The sequence below is a fragment of the Eucyclogobius newberryi genome, unplaced genomic scaffold, assembly GCF_026437365.1.
Source record: "Eucyclogobius newberryi isolate DKJ021-1_F unplaced genomic scaffold, fEucNew1.0.hap1 SCAF_12, whole genome shotgun sequence".
Taxonomy (NCBI): Eukaryota; Metazoa; Chordata; class Actinopteri; order Gobiiformes; family Gobiidae; genus Eucyclogobius; species Eucyclogobius newberryi.
Genome location: NW_027315746.1, coordinates 3,631,262 through 3,646,728, shown reverse-complemented (window position 1 = coordinate 3,646,728; position 15,467 = coordinate 3,631,262). Strand labels below are relative to the sequence as shown.

At 46.6% G+C, this 15,467-nt stretch overlaps 2 protein-coding genes across 2 annotated transcripts in view; one reads left to right on the top strand and one right to left on the bottom strand.

Moving 5' to 3' along the window:
* Positions 1 to 15,467, top strand: part of atp1a2a (ATPase Na+/K+ transporting subunit alpha 2a) — a 440,146-nt gene that overhangs the window by 3,942 nt on the left and 420,737 nt on the right. The window contains exon 2 of the mRNA XM_072440594.1: positions 656 to 733. Within this exon, the coding sequence (XP_072296695.1) occupies positions 656 to 733 (78 nt within the window). The remainder of the gene's footprint in view (positions 1 to 655; positions 734 to 15,467) is intronic.
* Positions 3,855 to 5,273, bottom strand: LOC140355610 (uncharacterized). The gene is made up of 2 exons (XM_072440276.1): positions 4,729 to 5,273; positions 3,855 to 4,113 (listed from the first exon to the last, which is right to left on the bottom strand). The coding sequence occupies exons 1-2, from the start codon at positions 5,271 to 5,273 to the stop codon at positions 3,855 to 3,857; spliced, it is 804 nt and encodes a 267-aa protein (XP_072296377.1).

Here is a 15,467-nt window from a genome sequence, read left to right as displayed (position 1 = left end):
AGAATATGACCCCCCGTTTAGCACCGGCCTAAACCCCCCGTGCAGACGCCATTGGGCCGCCGCCGCCTTTAATGCACCACATGATGGAGCCTGTGCGGAATGAATGTGGAAATGTGAATGGAGCTGGTGTCGGGTGGGTGCTGGTGTGGTGTGGGTGCTGGTGTGGGTGCTGGTGTGGTGTGGGTGCTGGTATGGTGTGGGTGCTGGTGCTGGTGTGGGTGCTGGTGTGGGTGCTGGTGCTGGTGTGGGTGTTGGTGTGGTGTGGGTGCTGGTGTGGGTGCTGGTGCGGGTGTGGGTGCTGGTGTGGTGTGGGTGCTGGTGTGGTGTGGGTGCTGGTGTGGTGTGGGTGCTGGTGCTGGTGTGGGTGCTGGTGTGGGGGTAGGTGCTGGTGTGGGTGCTGGTGTGGTGTGGGTGCTGGTGCTGGTGTGGGTGCTGGTGTGGTGTGGGTGCTGGTGCGGGTGCTGGTGTGGTGTGGGTGCTGGTGTGGTGTGGTGTGGGTGCTGGTGTGGTGTGGGTGCTGGTGTGGTGTGGGTGCTGGTGTGGTGTGGGTGCTGGTGTGGTGTGGGTGCTGGTGTGGTGTGGGTGCTGGTGTGGTGTGGGTGCTGGTGTGGGTGCTGCTGTACATAATCACTCCTCTCTCTCTCTCTCTTTCCAGTGTGGAGCTGAGAGTCGACAGACAAAGAAGAAGAAGAAGGAACAGAATTTGGAGAACTTGAAGAAGGAAGTGTCTTTGGTAAGAAATGCACTTTCATCCTGCGAATCAAGAACTCGGGAACTCAGATATTGATCCTACTCTGCGTAGGCCCTGCCCACCGGGCGGGACCTCCTGATAAAGGGTGTTATTGGTTTCACCAGAAACTAACTCTCTTTGTTTTCCATCAAACTAGCCTCTTTACTTACTTTACTATCAGTCCTTTAATGGACTATCAGCCTCCTATTGTCCCTGGCTCACTCTCTTTCTCTTCCCTGAGGACCTGATTAGTATCAGAATGCTCTGGGCGTCGACCTCTCCAGAGATTCAAAATTCCATTATAAACAACAGGAAGGTTGAATCTTAAACCCCCCTTTCCTATTTAATTTGATTTATTTATTTATTTAATTTCTTTTTGAACAAAGATTGTCTCTTTAACTCTTTCAAACCATCTTTTCTCCTGCTCAGAATCTTCTCCTCACTGTCTTTGATAAAGTGGTTTGTGTCTTTAAGATGAAGATGCACGGCGCTCTGTGGTCCTGAACTCCAGTGTCTTCTGTGCTGATAAAGCCTCTTGTGAAGTGGCTGTTTAGTCTCACTATGTGGCGCTCTTCACACTTTTCTTCACCTCTTTGGACAGAATAAACTACATTGCTCTGTTTTTGTGTTGCATCTTGTCCTTAGGATGATCCAGTTTTTGTCTTAGTGTTGCCTGGTTTCAAAATAAATAGGGACTTCATATTACCAGGCAATACTCTGTGTGAAATAGTAACTATTGTGTCGTTTATATAGATCCTTGTTTACGAGACGGTTGCTAGGTAACAATTGTGGAATTATCTTCTTTCACATCTGCGCACGTCCAACCAGGAAGTGACATTTTTAATTTAGTTAGTTTTATTGTATTTCTGTTTCTGTTATTTCTTTGTGATTTGAATGCATTTTTCCTGCTGTGTGAAGCACTTTGAATTGCCTTGTGTATGAAATGTGCTCTACAAATAAACTTGCCTTGCCTTAATGTCAACAAAACGGTCAAACTAGGTGAAAAATATGACAATTTAAAGTAAAAGCTTGAATATAATGACTTTGTTTACTGCGTTTGAGTGAAATGTGTAGTTTTATGCACTTTAGATGAAACATATCGTGTAAAATGTTTTTCCATTGCTTCCTGCGCGTTCGAGTAATCCCGTATCGACCTGTGTCCACGCCCACTGCTCTGCCATCGGGATTATTCAAAAGATTCAAACATTGTAGTGTTTTTAAAAAAGCCATGTAGCCATTTTTCCAGCTTAGGAACATGAATGAAAATCTGCCGCTTCTTTGACGAGATCATAGTTGTCCTTTGCGATAAGGTACAAGGCTGCTAATCCACGCAAGCAATACATTTGTAAAACTGCTGAGATGCTTTTCAGTATCGTCTAAAATAACCTGCACGAATATGAATCACATTGATGCATTTCCTCCTCCAGTTTACGCTCTAAAATCGTTTCATTTAGCATCACTTAAACTACCATTTAAATCCACCGTGAGAGTTTCGCTGCTTCAAACGCGCCGGATGTTTCCACCACTCGAGCTCCACAAATTGGTCGAATGTTTGTGAAATAGAAAAGTATTTTATATTCTCTTCCAAATGTGCTCGTTCACTCTTCTCCCGTGGATCGACAATCTCTGCAAAAATAACCGGCGAGGGAGACGCTCCAACATCTCCAAAATTAAAATCTCCCCAGGACAGTTCTGTTTGGCCAGAAGACGTAAACATGTGTAATTTGATTTTTATCCGTTTTACAGCCAAATGACTTTAAACTGCTCTAAACTGCTTTAAACTGCTTTAAACTGCTTTAAAACAAAGCTTGATCCCTGTTGTCAGTGAACATCAGGAGGTGCTGGAATAAAACAAGTGGGAAGCATGATTCAGTCATTTCAAATTATATATTAAAAAAAAAAAAAAAAAAAAAATCTTTATTAAGACCGGCTCACAGAGAGTAAACATTATTTACATGTTTTGTAGAAGAAAGAAGGGACATTTTATTAATTATATTATTATTTATTAATTTAATTTTTAAAATGTATTTAATTTTCATTTATTTTATGTATGTATGTATGAATTTTATTTATTTCAATTGATTTATTATTTTACTTAATTTTACTCATTTTACTTAATTTTACTTTATTCTACTTTATTCTACTTTATTTAACTTATTTTCACTTTCTTTACTTTATTTCCTTTTACTCATTTTACCTATGTTATTTATATATTCATGTGACTCATCTCTTGACTGCAGCGGTCACTCCTCCGTCTGCAGAAGTCGTTTGAGTCCAGACTTTGGAAGAATAAATAAATGTGACGATTCTTTTGTCACAAGTAATTGATTAAAAGTGACAGTTCTGGACGATTCAGAAAATATAAAATACACTTCCTGTTTATGTATTTGTACAAGAAAAGTGAATGTAACTGAATCAAAACAAATTGTGATGGATCGATAAGGAAAAAGTCTCGAGTGTTGAGTCATGTTGCCCCGCCCACAAACACAAAGACAAATGCAGAGAAATCCATATCATACTTTACTACTTTATTGGCCTTGCATGGATCTGACGCGTGAGTGAAGAGCTGCTGGTGGCGAGACATTGAGCATTTACCCCTGAATTTAAAGATCCCTTTGTATTTTTCAGCCATTTTGAGTCCCGACACACGTATTCTCTGTTTGAAAAGATCCCGTTAAAATATTCAAAAAAACCAAACGTGAAACATGCCACTGCGTCTGATCCTTTAGATTTGACGGTTTTGCTCTCGTTTCGGCGTCAGAAGTTTGCCCAGAACACTCCAGAATGATCAGTCACATCTGCGTCACGGCGCACCAGTGTTTCCCCCGGATGAAAGCCGAAGCGCTGCAGCAGACGCAGCTCGTCACGTTCTTCTCCTTTCTCGCGGTGGATCTAGTGACAGCTGTCGCCACTGATCCGGATTTTTATTTCCCATCTATTTATCAGAAAAACCACGCGTCCCACAAACAGGCCGGCCTCCTCGGCGGCGGCGGCGGCGGCGGGCGTCCCGTCTCCGCGGCGCCCCCTGGCTTCTCCTCCCCGCCCCTGAAAGGATGCTGAATAATTTGTGGGCCACCGGCGTTTCCAGAACCCACTTTCTTGTCTGCGTTCCTTTGAGGCGCTGTCAAACTCCAGCGGCGCGGCGGCTGTTGAAATCTGGGCTACGCTTCCCTCGCCGTCCTCGCTGTCCTCGCCGGAAAAAAAACGCCAAACCCTCGTCAATTACCAAACCGGACCGCGACTGATTAGAGAGCGAGACGAGCGCTCCAGATGTCCCGCTGGCGAGCCCCCCTCCCCCCCGGCGGCCGTTCTCCGGATAAAGCGCGGGGGCGTGGCGCTTTTCCCCGGCTTTTGAACAAACTGTCTGCTTCGCCGCGCCGTTTCTTCAGACGGTAATTTGCGCGGGATTAAATAAAGTGAGTGGACGGGGCGGTCGACAGCGGGCGCGGCAGCCGGACAACACAGTCCAGGTCCAACTTAAAAAGAACCAACAGCCGGAGGACGATGCTAATGAGTAGTTAGCGGCGAGTTCGGCGAGTCGTACTTTTCATTTTGAGCGTCTCTCTGACCATCTCCGCTGCATCTTCTGCTCCGTCTTCTGCTCCATCTTCAGCTCCATCTTCTGCTCCATCTTCTGCTGCATCTTCTGCTGCATCTTCTGCTGCATCTTCTGCTCCATCTTCTGCTGCATCTTCTGCTGCATCTTCTGCTGCATCTTCTGCTGCATCTTCTGCTCCATCTTCAGCTCCATCTTCTGCTCCATCTTCAGCTCCATCTTCTGCTGCATCTTCTGCTGCATCTTCTGCTGCATCTTCTGCTCCATCTTCAGCTCCATCTTCTGCTCCATCTTCAGCTCCATCTTCTGCTCCATCTTCTGCTGCATCTTCTGCTCCATCTTCAGCTCCATCTTCTGCTCCATCTTCTGCTCCATCTTCTGCTCCATCTTCTGCTCCATCTTCTGCTGCATCTTCAGCTCCATCTTCTGCTCCGTCTTCTGCTCCATCTTCTGCTCCATCTTCTGCTCCATCTTCAGCTCCATCTTCTGCTCCGTCTTCAGCTCCGTCTTCAGCTCCATCTTCTGCTCCATCTTCTGCTCCATCTTCTGCTCCATCTTCTGCTGCATCTTCAGCTCCGTCTTCTGCTCCGTCTTCTGCTCCATCTTCTGCTCCATCTTCTGCTCCATCTTCAGCTCCATCTTCTGCTCCATCTTCAGCTCCATCTTCTGCTCCATCTTCTGCTCCATCTTCAGCTCCATCTTCTGCGCCATCTTCAGCTCCATCTTCAGCTCCATCTTCTGCTCCATCTTCTGCTCCATCTTCAGCTCCATCTTCTGCTCCATCTTCTGCTCCGTCTTCTGCTCCGTCTTCTGCTCCGTCTTCAGCTCCATCTTCTGCTCCATCTTCTGCTCCATCTTCAGCTCCATCTTCTGCTCCGTCTTCAGCTCCGTCTTCTGCTCCGTCTTCTGCTCCGTCTTCAGCTCCATCTTCTGCTCCATCTTCAGCTCCATCTTCTGCTGCATCTTCTGCTGCATCTTCTGCTGCATCTTCTGCTCCGTCTTCAGCTCCATCTTCTGCTCCATCTTCTGCTCCATCTTCAGCTCCATCTTCTGCTGCATCTTCTGCTGCATCTTCTGCTGTATCTTCTGCTCCATCTTCTGCTCCATCTTCTGCTGCATCTTCTGCTGCATCTTCTGCTCCATCTTCTGCTCCATCTTCTGCTGCATCTTCTGCTGCATCTTCCGCTGCATCTTCCGCTCCATCTTCAGCTCCATCTTCTGCTGCATCTTCTGCTCCATCTTCTGCTCCATCTTCAGCTCCATCTTCTGCTCCATCTTCTGCTGCATCTTCTGCTGCATCTTCTGCTCCATCTTCTGCTCCACCTTCTGCTGCATCTTCCGCTGCATCTTCTGCTGCATCGTCTGCTCCGTCTTCTGCTCCGTCTTCTGCTCCGTCTTCAGCTCCGTCTTCAGCTCCGTCTTCTGCTCCGTCTTCTGCTCCGTCTTCTGCTCCGTCTTCAGCTCCGTCTTCTGCTCCATCTTCTGCTCCATCTTCTGCTCCATCTTCTGCTGCATCTTCTGCTCCATCTTCTGCTCCATCTTCTGCTCCATCTTCTGCTGCATCTTCTGCTCCGTCTTCTGCTCCATCTTCTGCTCCATCTTTTGCTCCGTCTTCAGCTCCATCTTCTGCTCCATCTTCTGCTCCATCTTCTGCTCCATCTTCTGCTGCATCTTCTGCTCCATCTTCTGCTCCATCTTCTGCTCCATCTTCTGCTCCATCTTCTGCTGCATCTTCTGCTCCGTCTTCTGCTCCATCTTCTGCTCCATCTTTTGCTCCGTCTTCAGCTCCATCTTCTGCTCCATCTTCTGCTCCATCTTCTGCTGCATCTTCTGCTCCATCTTCTGCTCCATCTTCTGCTCCATCTTCTGCTCCATCTTCTGCTGCATCTTCTGCTCCGTCTTCTGCTCCATCTTCTGCTCCATCTTCTGCTCCATCTTTTGCTCCATCTTCTGCTCCATCTTCTGCTCCATCTTCTGCTCCATCTTCTGCTCCATCTTCTGCTCCATCTTCTGCTGCATCTTCTGCTCCATCTTCTGCTCCATCTTCTGCTCCATCTTCTGCTCCATCTTTTGCTCCATCTTCTGCTCCATCTTCTGCTCCATCTTCTGCTGCATCTTCTGCTCCATCTTCTGCTCCATCTTCTGCTCCATCTTCTGCTCCATCTTCTGCTCCATCTTCTGCTGCATCTTCTGCTCCATCTTCTGCTCCATCTTCTGCTCCATCTTCTGCTCCATCTTCTGCTCCATCTTCTGCTCCATCTTCTGCTCCATCTTCTGCTCCATCTTCTGCTCCATCTTCTGCTGCATCTTCTGCTCCATCTTCTGCTCCATCTTCTGCTCCATCTTCTGCTCCATCTTCTGCTGCATCTTCTGCTCCGTCTTCTGCTCCATCTTCTGCTCCATCTTCTGCTCCATCTTTTGCTCCATCTTCTGCTCCATCTTCTGCTCCATCTTCTGCTCCATCTTCTGCTCCATCTTCTGCTGCATCTTCTGCTCCATCTTCTGCTCCATCTTCTGCTCCATCTTCTGCTCCATCTTTTGCTCCATCTTCTGCTCCATCTTCTGCTCCATCTTCTGCTGCATCTTCTGCTCCATCTTCTGCTCCATCTTCTGCTCCATCTTCTGCTCCATCTTCTGCTCCATCTTCTGCTGCATCTTCTGCTCCATCTTCTGCTCCATCTTCTGCTCCATCTTCTGCTCCATCTTCTGCTGCATCTTCTGCTCCATCTTCTGCTCCATCTTCTGCTCCATCTTCTGCTGCATCTTCTCACAGAGTAAAAATCTGTGTTTTTTACGACCATAAAAACGACACCGAAGGCCGTTTTTGTTTTGTTTTTGGCGAGAAAAACAATTGAGATCAAATCAATGTGAAGAAAAGACAAACTGAGATTTTTTGCCACATGGATGGATGAAGTTCATTTTAAGAGAGAGCGCCTCAGGTTGCCAGTAATTTAATCGTCTGTGTCAACGCGGTGCAAAAGTGTCACAACATTCAGCTCGAGCCTTCTATAGTGATGATTTTTGATCTCTTCTCAGAGCATTACATATTGTAAATGAAACTCCTTTCTAAAGCGCTGCATATGGGGAAAACGCACGTGAAACACTCGACCTATTCGCTCAATTGTTTGGAGAAAAGAACCTCAAAGAACGAGAATCTTACGCATATCGTCTTTGCTTTTAAATTGAGTTCTCTTTTAATTTTGAGAGTTGTGTTCACTTTGTCCCAGATCACGTTCGATGAAGAGGTTTTGGTCAAATGAAGGTGAATCATCGTAACGACTGTTTTAAATTATAACCGTTTTCTTTTCAAATAGGATGAAAATTAGTAAAAGCCTTAAAAGTTTGTTTTTGCGTAACTCTGGCCTTTCATTCACTGTACAAAGAATAATAATTGAGATTGTATTGAAAAGCATGTGTGGTGAAAGCGCCCCCTACAGGTCGGACGACTCGATGAACATTGATACATTGATTGATACATTTTGAATTATGCTAAAAAATTATAAACAAGTTATCCCAGAATAGCACATTTTTTAGGTTTATAATTTGACTTTCTGTTTGTAATTGATGACATCACAGTAGGAAATTACCCAGCAAACACTGGGCCAAAACTCATCTAATGTCGCGATTTTTTTTATTTGACAAATAAAAATACATTAAAGCGACTTTATTTTGTTGAATGAATGTTTATAGTCAAAAAGTTGTTTCTTTGTGTAAATTCTGCACAAACTTTGACTGGAATGAGTGTCCCTATGTGATGTCACTTCCTGTCCCTGGTTTGATGTCACTTCGTGTTATTTCCCACAGATTTTTCAACATTTTCTCCACAAAAACCTGCTCGATTGGTGTAAAACTATAATTTATATGTACGACAGGTACAAATACATCAAACAAAGTAACAATTTGAAAATCGTAAAAACCTGTCATACTTTAAGTTACCGGGCGTGGCAAACGGTGCCACGCCCCCTCTGCGATCACTGCTCTGACACAAACGGCGTGCTGTTGGCTGACTTTATTGCCACACAAATCGGCGTTTCCGTCCCGGCTCGGCGACTCGAGGCCGCAGCCGCCAGAGCTCTCCCGAGTATTCAAACGCCGCTCTCTCTCCGGTTTGTTTGTCGGCTCCGCCCCCTCCTCTCTCCGCCTCTCCGTTCCGAGTGAGTCTGGGCACGCCGCGACACCTTTAAATCACGGCTAACCGGCTCATTTGGGCCGCGTGCTCCGTCCAAACGACGCCGTTATCGCTCGTAAAGTTCCCCGGGAGCCCGAGGAGATGGCACGAGGCGTGTGTGACTCTGCCGCCGCCAACTCGCCCTCCGACGCTGCCACCGGCTACTGGCCCTGGCGCTCCCGGCCCTGGCGCTCCCGGCCCTGGCGCTCCCGGCCCTGGCGCTCCCAGCCCTGGCGCGTGTCTGCGGTCGTGTCGGTCTGAAAATCGGATCACGATGAGTGCGACTGCAGTGGTGAAATGTCAAGGGCGGATGAACTCTCAAAAGCTCCGTCAAAATGATTCTTACTCTTGAGAACAATATTTAACGCCTTTCACGGCACAAAAGAAACCACTTACATCCGTAGGTAATCGGTCATCTTTTCAGTTTGGTGTTCTTGAGTTCTTCCTCGGCCAGTTTCAGACCAGACTTTTTGACCTTTTGCTTTGTTGACTTTGTTGAAAAAAAAGCCGAGTCATTTCACCCAATTCAAAAACTGCATTTCCTCCTCAATCCAAGGCCGATCTGCAATCTTTTCCCCCTTAACAAATCTCATCTCAAACCACAGAAAAGACGAGATTGTTACGCCAAAACAAGAATTCCCCAGGACTCTCACCTGAGGTCAAAGGTCACAGGTCAAAAGAGATAATTACTGTATTTTTCGGACTATAAGTCGCACCTTTTTTCATAGTTTTGGCCGGGGTGCGGCAACCACAAGAGGGCGCTCTAGGCTCTAAGCGACGCAGAAGAAGAATCTGCACTTCCTCTACCTCTGGAGTTTGTGGAGTTGTTTAGAAGTGACACAGAGGAAGAAGAATTCAATGGATTTAGTGATTTGGGGTCAAACTGATGCTTTGGTAAACTTGTTAGCATGTTCTTTATGCTATAGTTATCTAAATAACTGTTCATATGTTACGTTAACATACCAGACTCTTACCACAGTTCTGTCTGTGCCTCATGTAGCTGAAGGTGTTAGCGTTAGCATACGTCATGTAGCTGAAGGTGTTAGCGTTAGCATACGTCATGTAGATGAAGGTGTTAGCGTTAGCATACGTCATGTAGCTGAAGGTGTTAGCGCTAGCATACGTCATGTAGCTGAAGGTGTTAGCGCTAGCATACGTCATGTAGCTGAAGGTGTTAGCGTTAGCATACGTCATGTAGCTGAAGGTGTTAGCGTTAGCATACGTCATGTAGCTGAAGGTGTTAGCGTTAGCATACGTCATGTAGATGAAGGTGTTAGCGTTAGCATACGTCATGTAGCTGAAGGTGTTAGCGCTAGCATACGTCATGTAGCTGAAGGTGTTAGCGTTAGCATACGTCATGTAGATGAAGGTGTTAGCGTTAGCATACGTCATGTAGCTGAAGGTGTTAGCGCTAGCATACGTCATGTAGCTGAAGGTGTTAGCGTTAGCATACGTCATGTAGCTGAAGGTGTTAGCGCTAGCATACGTCATGTAGCTGAAGGTGTTAGCGTTAGCATACGTCATGTAGCTGCAGATGTTAGCGTTAGCATACGTCATGTAGCTGTATTAGCTGAAGGTGTTAGCGCTAGCATACCTCATGTAGCTGAAGGTGTTAGCGTTAGCATACGTCATGTAGCTGAAGGTGTTAGCGCTAGCATACCTCATGTAGCTGAAGGTGTTAGCGTTAGCATACATACACCTATTCACCATGTTCTCTCATCTGTTATTATTTCAAACTGCATTTTGTCAAATTAATTTCCCCCCAAAATGCAACTTATATATGTTTTTTTCTTCTCTAATATGCATTTTTTGGCTGATGCGACTTATACTCCAGAAAATACTGTATTAGAATCTCACCTCCAATTTAGAACTCGCTTGATGCCCTGCGGTGAGAGCTGTATTTGACAAGAACAACTTTTTTAAATATTAGACAATTACATAATTATTAAACTAACACTATTTTCAGTCATTTATGATTTATTTAACATTTTTAACGTTGCCAATTTGCTGCGAGCGCGTTGTATTGCGACTCGTGACGCACGGCAAACACGTGACGCCACGCTCGACTTTCCTGGGCTTTTCACCCCATTATAATTGTTTTCCGTCTCATTAAACGAGTCGGAATTGTATTTGGAGTGACTCATGCATGTTTGAGTCATCGTCATTCTCCTGCCGACGAGACGCCCTCGCCGCCCTCGCCCTCGCCGCCCTCGCCGTCCCCCCCGTTTCACCGCGATACACGCCCACCCCGCCGCTCGCCTCTTCCCTCCGCACTGTTATTTCATTAATCGGTGAGATGTACACAGGATTTGGCAGCAGCGCAAAGTCGTTTTGGCGCCAAAGAAACAATCCTGAGCTCGTTATGGCGGGCGACGTTGAAGGAAGAGGACGCGAGAGGAAGAGAGTCGTTTTGGATCAATATTGGGATTCAAAATGTCCAAATTATGACATAATAGTCCACGATGTAGAGTATAATACACAGCAGACGGAAAGCACAATACGTCTTCTTTATGTCAAAGTAAAGAACAGTTATGTATTTGTGAAAAGCCTTCGTTTCTCTTGCTGTTGAACGGAATATTATTTTAAAGTATTTGGTGCGACACCCCTAAACATCAAGTAGCGTCATATAGAAAACATTTCCATCTGCTCAGCCTCGTCCACATGCCCTCTGCACCGGACACGCCCTCTGCACTGGACACGCCCACAGCACCCTCCCTTCAAAAAGCCTAAAATATAACCCCTGGACGGTTGGAAATGAGAACTGTCTGAGAGTCGGCTAACGTTTATTAGCACAGACGCGCAATAATATGTAAACTAGCATTAGCATTAGCTGCTAACGACCTGAAACAAATAGCTCAGTCTGCATCTTTATAAGTCCACTGGTCTCTCTTGACCACAGTCACACTGGACAAACGGGCTCTTTGTGGGCGTGACAGAAGAGAAAGAATTCTTTGTTTTGGGACATTTTGTTGGCACAGCCCACAGTGAGTGTGCAGCTTTTGTCCTCTAGATGGCAGTAGAGTGTGTGACATCACTCTGGACTCATAAACAGGCCCAAATTGAGCTGTATTTTCCATCACAAACGCTCATCTCCCATCGGCACATCGCTAACATCTAAACGCTAAACATCAGCAGAGTACTATTTCCCCGCGCTCCTCTTTGTTTACATGGCAACAGAACCGTAATTTCTCCAACACAGACACAAACCCCCCCCAAAAAAGCACCAGAGTCCACCAGGCAAACGGTGCCACGCCCCCTCTGCGATCACTGCTCTGACACAAACGGCGTGCTGTTGGCTGACTTTATTGCCACACAAATCGGCGTTTCCGTCCCGGCTCGGCGACTCGAGGCCGCAGCCGCCAGAGCTCTCCCGAGTATTCAAACGCCGCTCTCTCTCCGGTTTGTTTGTCGGCTCCGCCCCCTCCTCTCTCCGCCTCTCCGTTCCGAGTGAGTCTGGGCACGCCGCGACACCTTTAAATCACGGCTAACCGGCTCATTTGGGCCGCGTGCTCCGTCCAAACGACGCCGTTATCGCTCGTAAAGTTCCCCGGGAGCCCGAGGAGATGGCACGAGGCGTGTGTGACTCTGCCGCCGCCAACTCGCCCTCCGACGCTGCCACCGGCTACTGGCCCTGGCGCTCCCGGCCCTGGCGCTCCCGGCCCTGGCGCTCCCGGCCCTGGCGCTCCCAGCCCTGGCGCGTGTCTGCGGTCGTGTCGGTCTGAAAATCGGATCACGATGAGTGCGACTGCAGTGGTGAAATGTCAAGGGCGGATGAACTCTCAAAAGCTCCGTCAAAATGATTCTTACTCTTGAGAACAATATTTAACGCCTTTCACGGCACAAAAGAAACCACTTACATCCGTAGGTAATCGGTCATCTTTTCAGTTTGGTGTTCTTGAGTTCTTCCTCGGCCAGTTTCAGACCAGACTTTTTGACCTTTTGCTTTGTTGACTTTGTTGAAAAAAAAGCCGAGTCATTTCACCCAATTCAAAAACTGCATTTCCTCCTCAATCCAAGGCCGATCTGCAATCTTTTCCCCCTTAACAAATCTCATCTCAAACCACAGAAAAGACGAGATTGTTACGCCAAAACAAGAATTCCCCAGGACTCTCACCTGAGGTCAAAGGTCACAGGTCAAAAGAGATAATTACTGTATTTTTCGGACTATAAGTCGCACCTTTTTTCATAGTTTTGGCCGGGGTGCGGCAACCACAAGAGGGCGCTCTAGGCTCTAAGCGACGCAGAAGAAGAATCTGCACTTCCTCTACCTCTGGAGTTTGTGGAGTTGTTTAGAAGTGACACAGAGGAAGAAGAATTCAATGGATTTAGTGATTTGGGGTCAAACTGATGCTTTGGTAAACTTGTTAGCATGTTCTTTATGCTATAGTTATCTAAATAACTGTTCATATGTTACGTTAACATACCAGACTCTTACCACAGTTCTGTCTGTGCCTCATGTAGCTGAAGGTGTTAGCGTTAGCATACGTCATGTAGCTGAAGGTGTTAGCGTTAGCATACGTCATGTAGATGAAGGTGTTAGCGTTAGCATACGTCATGTAGCTGAAGGTGTTAGCGCTAGCATACGTCATGTAGCTGAAGGTGTTAGCGCTAGCATACGTCATGTAGCTGAAGGTGTTAGCGTTAGCATACGTCATGTAGCTGAAGGTGTTAGCGTTAGCATACGTCATGTAGCTGAAGGTGTTAGCGTTAGCATACGTCATGTAGATGAAGGTGTTAGCGTTAGCATACGTCATGTAGCTGAAGGTGTTAGCGCTAGCATACGTCATGTAGCTGAAGGTGTTAGCGTTAGCATACGTCATGTAGATGAAGGTGTTAGCGTTAGCATACGTCATGTAGCTGAAGGTGTTAGCGCTAGCATACGTCATGTAGCTGAAGGTGTTAGCGTTAGCATACGTCATGTAGCTGCAGATGTTAGCGTTAGCATACGTCATGTAGCTGAAGGTGTTAGCGTTAGCATACGTCATGTAGCTGAAGGTGTTAGCGCTAGCATACCTCATGTAGCTGAAGGTGTTAGCGTTAGCATACGTCATGTAGCTGAAGGTGTTAGCGCTAGCATACCTCATGTAGCTGAAGGTGTTAGCGTTAGCATACATACACCTATTCACCATGTTCTCTCATCTGTTATTATTTCAAACTGCATTTTGTCAAATTAATTTCCCCCCAAAATGCAACTTATATATGTTTTTTTCTTCTCTAATATGCATTTTTTGGCTGATGCGACTTATACTCCAGAAAATACTGTATTAGAATCTCACCTCCAATTTAGAACTCGCTTGATGCCCTGCGGTGAGAGCTGTATTTGACAAGAACAACTTTTTTAAATATTAGACAATTACATAATTATTAAACTAACACTATTTTCAGTCATTTATGATTTATTTAACATTTTTAACGTTGCCAATTTGCTGCGAGCGCGTTGTATTGCGACTCGTGACGCACGGCAAACACGTGACGCCACGCTCGACTTTCCTGGGCTTTTCACCCCATTATAATTGTTTTCCGTCTCATTAAACGAGTCGGAATTGTATTTGGAGTGACTCATGCATGTTTGAGTCATCGTCATTCTCCTGCCGACGAGACGCCCTCGCCGCCCTCGCCCTCGCCGCCCTCGCCGTCCCCCCCGTTTCACCGCGATACACGCCCACCCCGCCGCTCGCCTCTTCCCTCCGCACTGTTATTTCATTAATCGGTGAGATGTACACAGGATTTGGCAGCAGCGCAAAGTCGTTTTGGCGCCAAAGAAACAATCCTGAGCTCGTTATGGCGGGCGACGTTGAAGGAAGAGGACGCGAGAGGAAGAGAGTCGTTTTGGATCAATATTGGGATTCAAAATGTCCAAATTATGACATAATAGTCCACGATGTAGAGTATAATACACAGCAGACGGAAAGCACAATACGTCTTCTTTATGTCAAAGTAAAGAACAGTTATGTATTTGTGAAAAGCCTTCGTTTCTCTTGCTGTTGAACGGAATATTATTTTAAAGTATTTGGTGCGACACCCCTAAACATCAAGTAGCGTCATATAGAAAACATTTCCATCTGCTCAGCCTCGTCCACATGCCCTCTGCACCGGACACGCCCTCTGCACTGGACACGCCCACAGCACCCTCCCTTCAAAAAGCCTAAAATATAACCCCTGGACGGTTGGAAATGAGAACTGTCTGAGAGTCGGCTAACGTTTATTAGCACAGACGCGCAATAATATGTAAACTAGCATTAGCATTAGCTGCTAACGACCTGAAACAAATAGCTCAGTCTGCATCTTTATAAGTCCACTGGTCTCTCTTGACCACAGTCACACTGGACAAACGGGCTCTTTGTGGGCGTGACAGAAGAGAAAGAATTCTTTGTTTTGGGACATTTTGTTGGCACAGCCCACAGTGAGTGTGCAGCTTTTGTCCTCTAGATGGCAGTAGAGTGTGTGACATCACTCTGGACTCATAAACAGGCCCAAATTGAGCTGTATTTTCCATCACAAACGCTCATCTCCCATCGGCACATCGCTAACATCTAAACGCTAAACATCAGCAGAGTACTATTTCCCCGCGCTCCTCTTTGTTTACATGGCAACAGAACCGTAATTTCTCCAACACAGACACAAACCCCCCCCAAAAAAGCACCAGAGTCCCACATATTCCTCTCCCAAAAGTCTCCCTCGCCGCTTGAGTGACTGCTGCACTACTTTCCCATTCCGTGTCAAAACTCCAGCGCTTGTCTGGAATGAATAAAACAACACAGCGAGTGGAACCGGCGCGATCTTGACAGCCGATCGCCAAAAAATGTGCTTGTTACGACTGTGAGGAGAGAAGACAGCGCCGGGGCCAACGCTCGGCGCCCAGAAATCCAAAATACATCTATGCGGAAGCGCCAGCAGCACGCCGTCCATCCAGAGCGGGCGTATATGACGGCGGCGGGTCATTGAAACGCACCGCACGGCGTCCGGCGTTTGACCCCCCAGAAGATGGAGACGGTCCGTTCGGTGTCGTTTCA

Excerpts from the sequence above, each read along its gene's own strand:
- LOC140355610 (XM_072440276.1), bottom strand. The coding sequence starts at position 5,273 with ATGCAGCAGAAGATGCAGCAGAAGATGCAGCAGAAGATGGAGCTGAAG. Across the intron at positions 4,114-4,728 it reads AAGATGGAGCAGAAGATGGA|AAACGGCGCGGCGAAGCAGA; the intron begins GCAGAAGACGGA and ends TACCGTCTGAAG.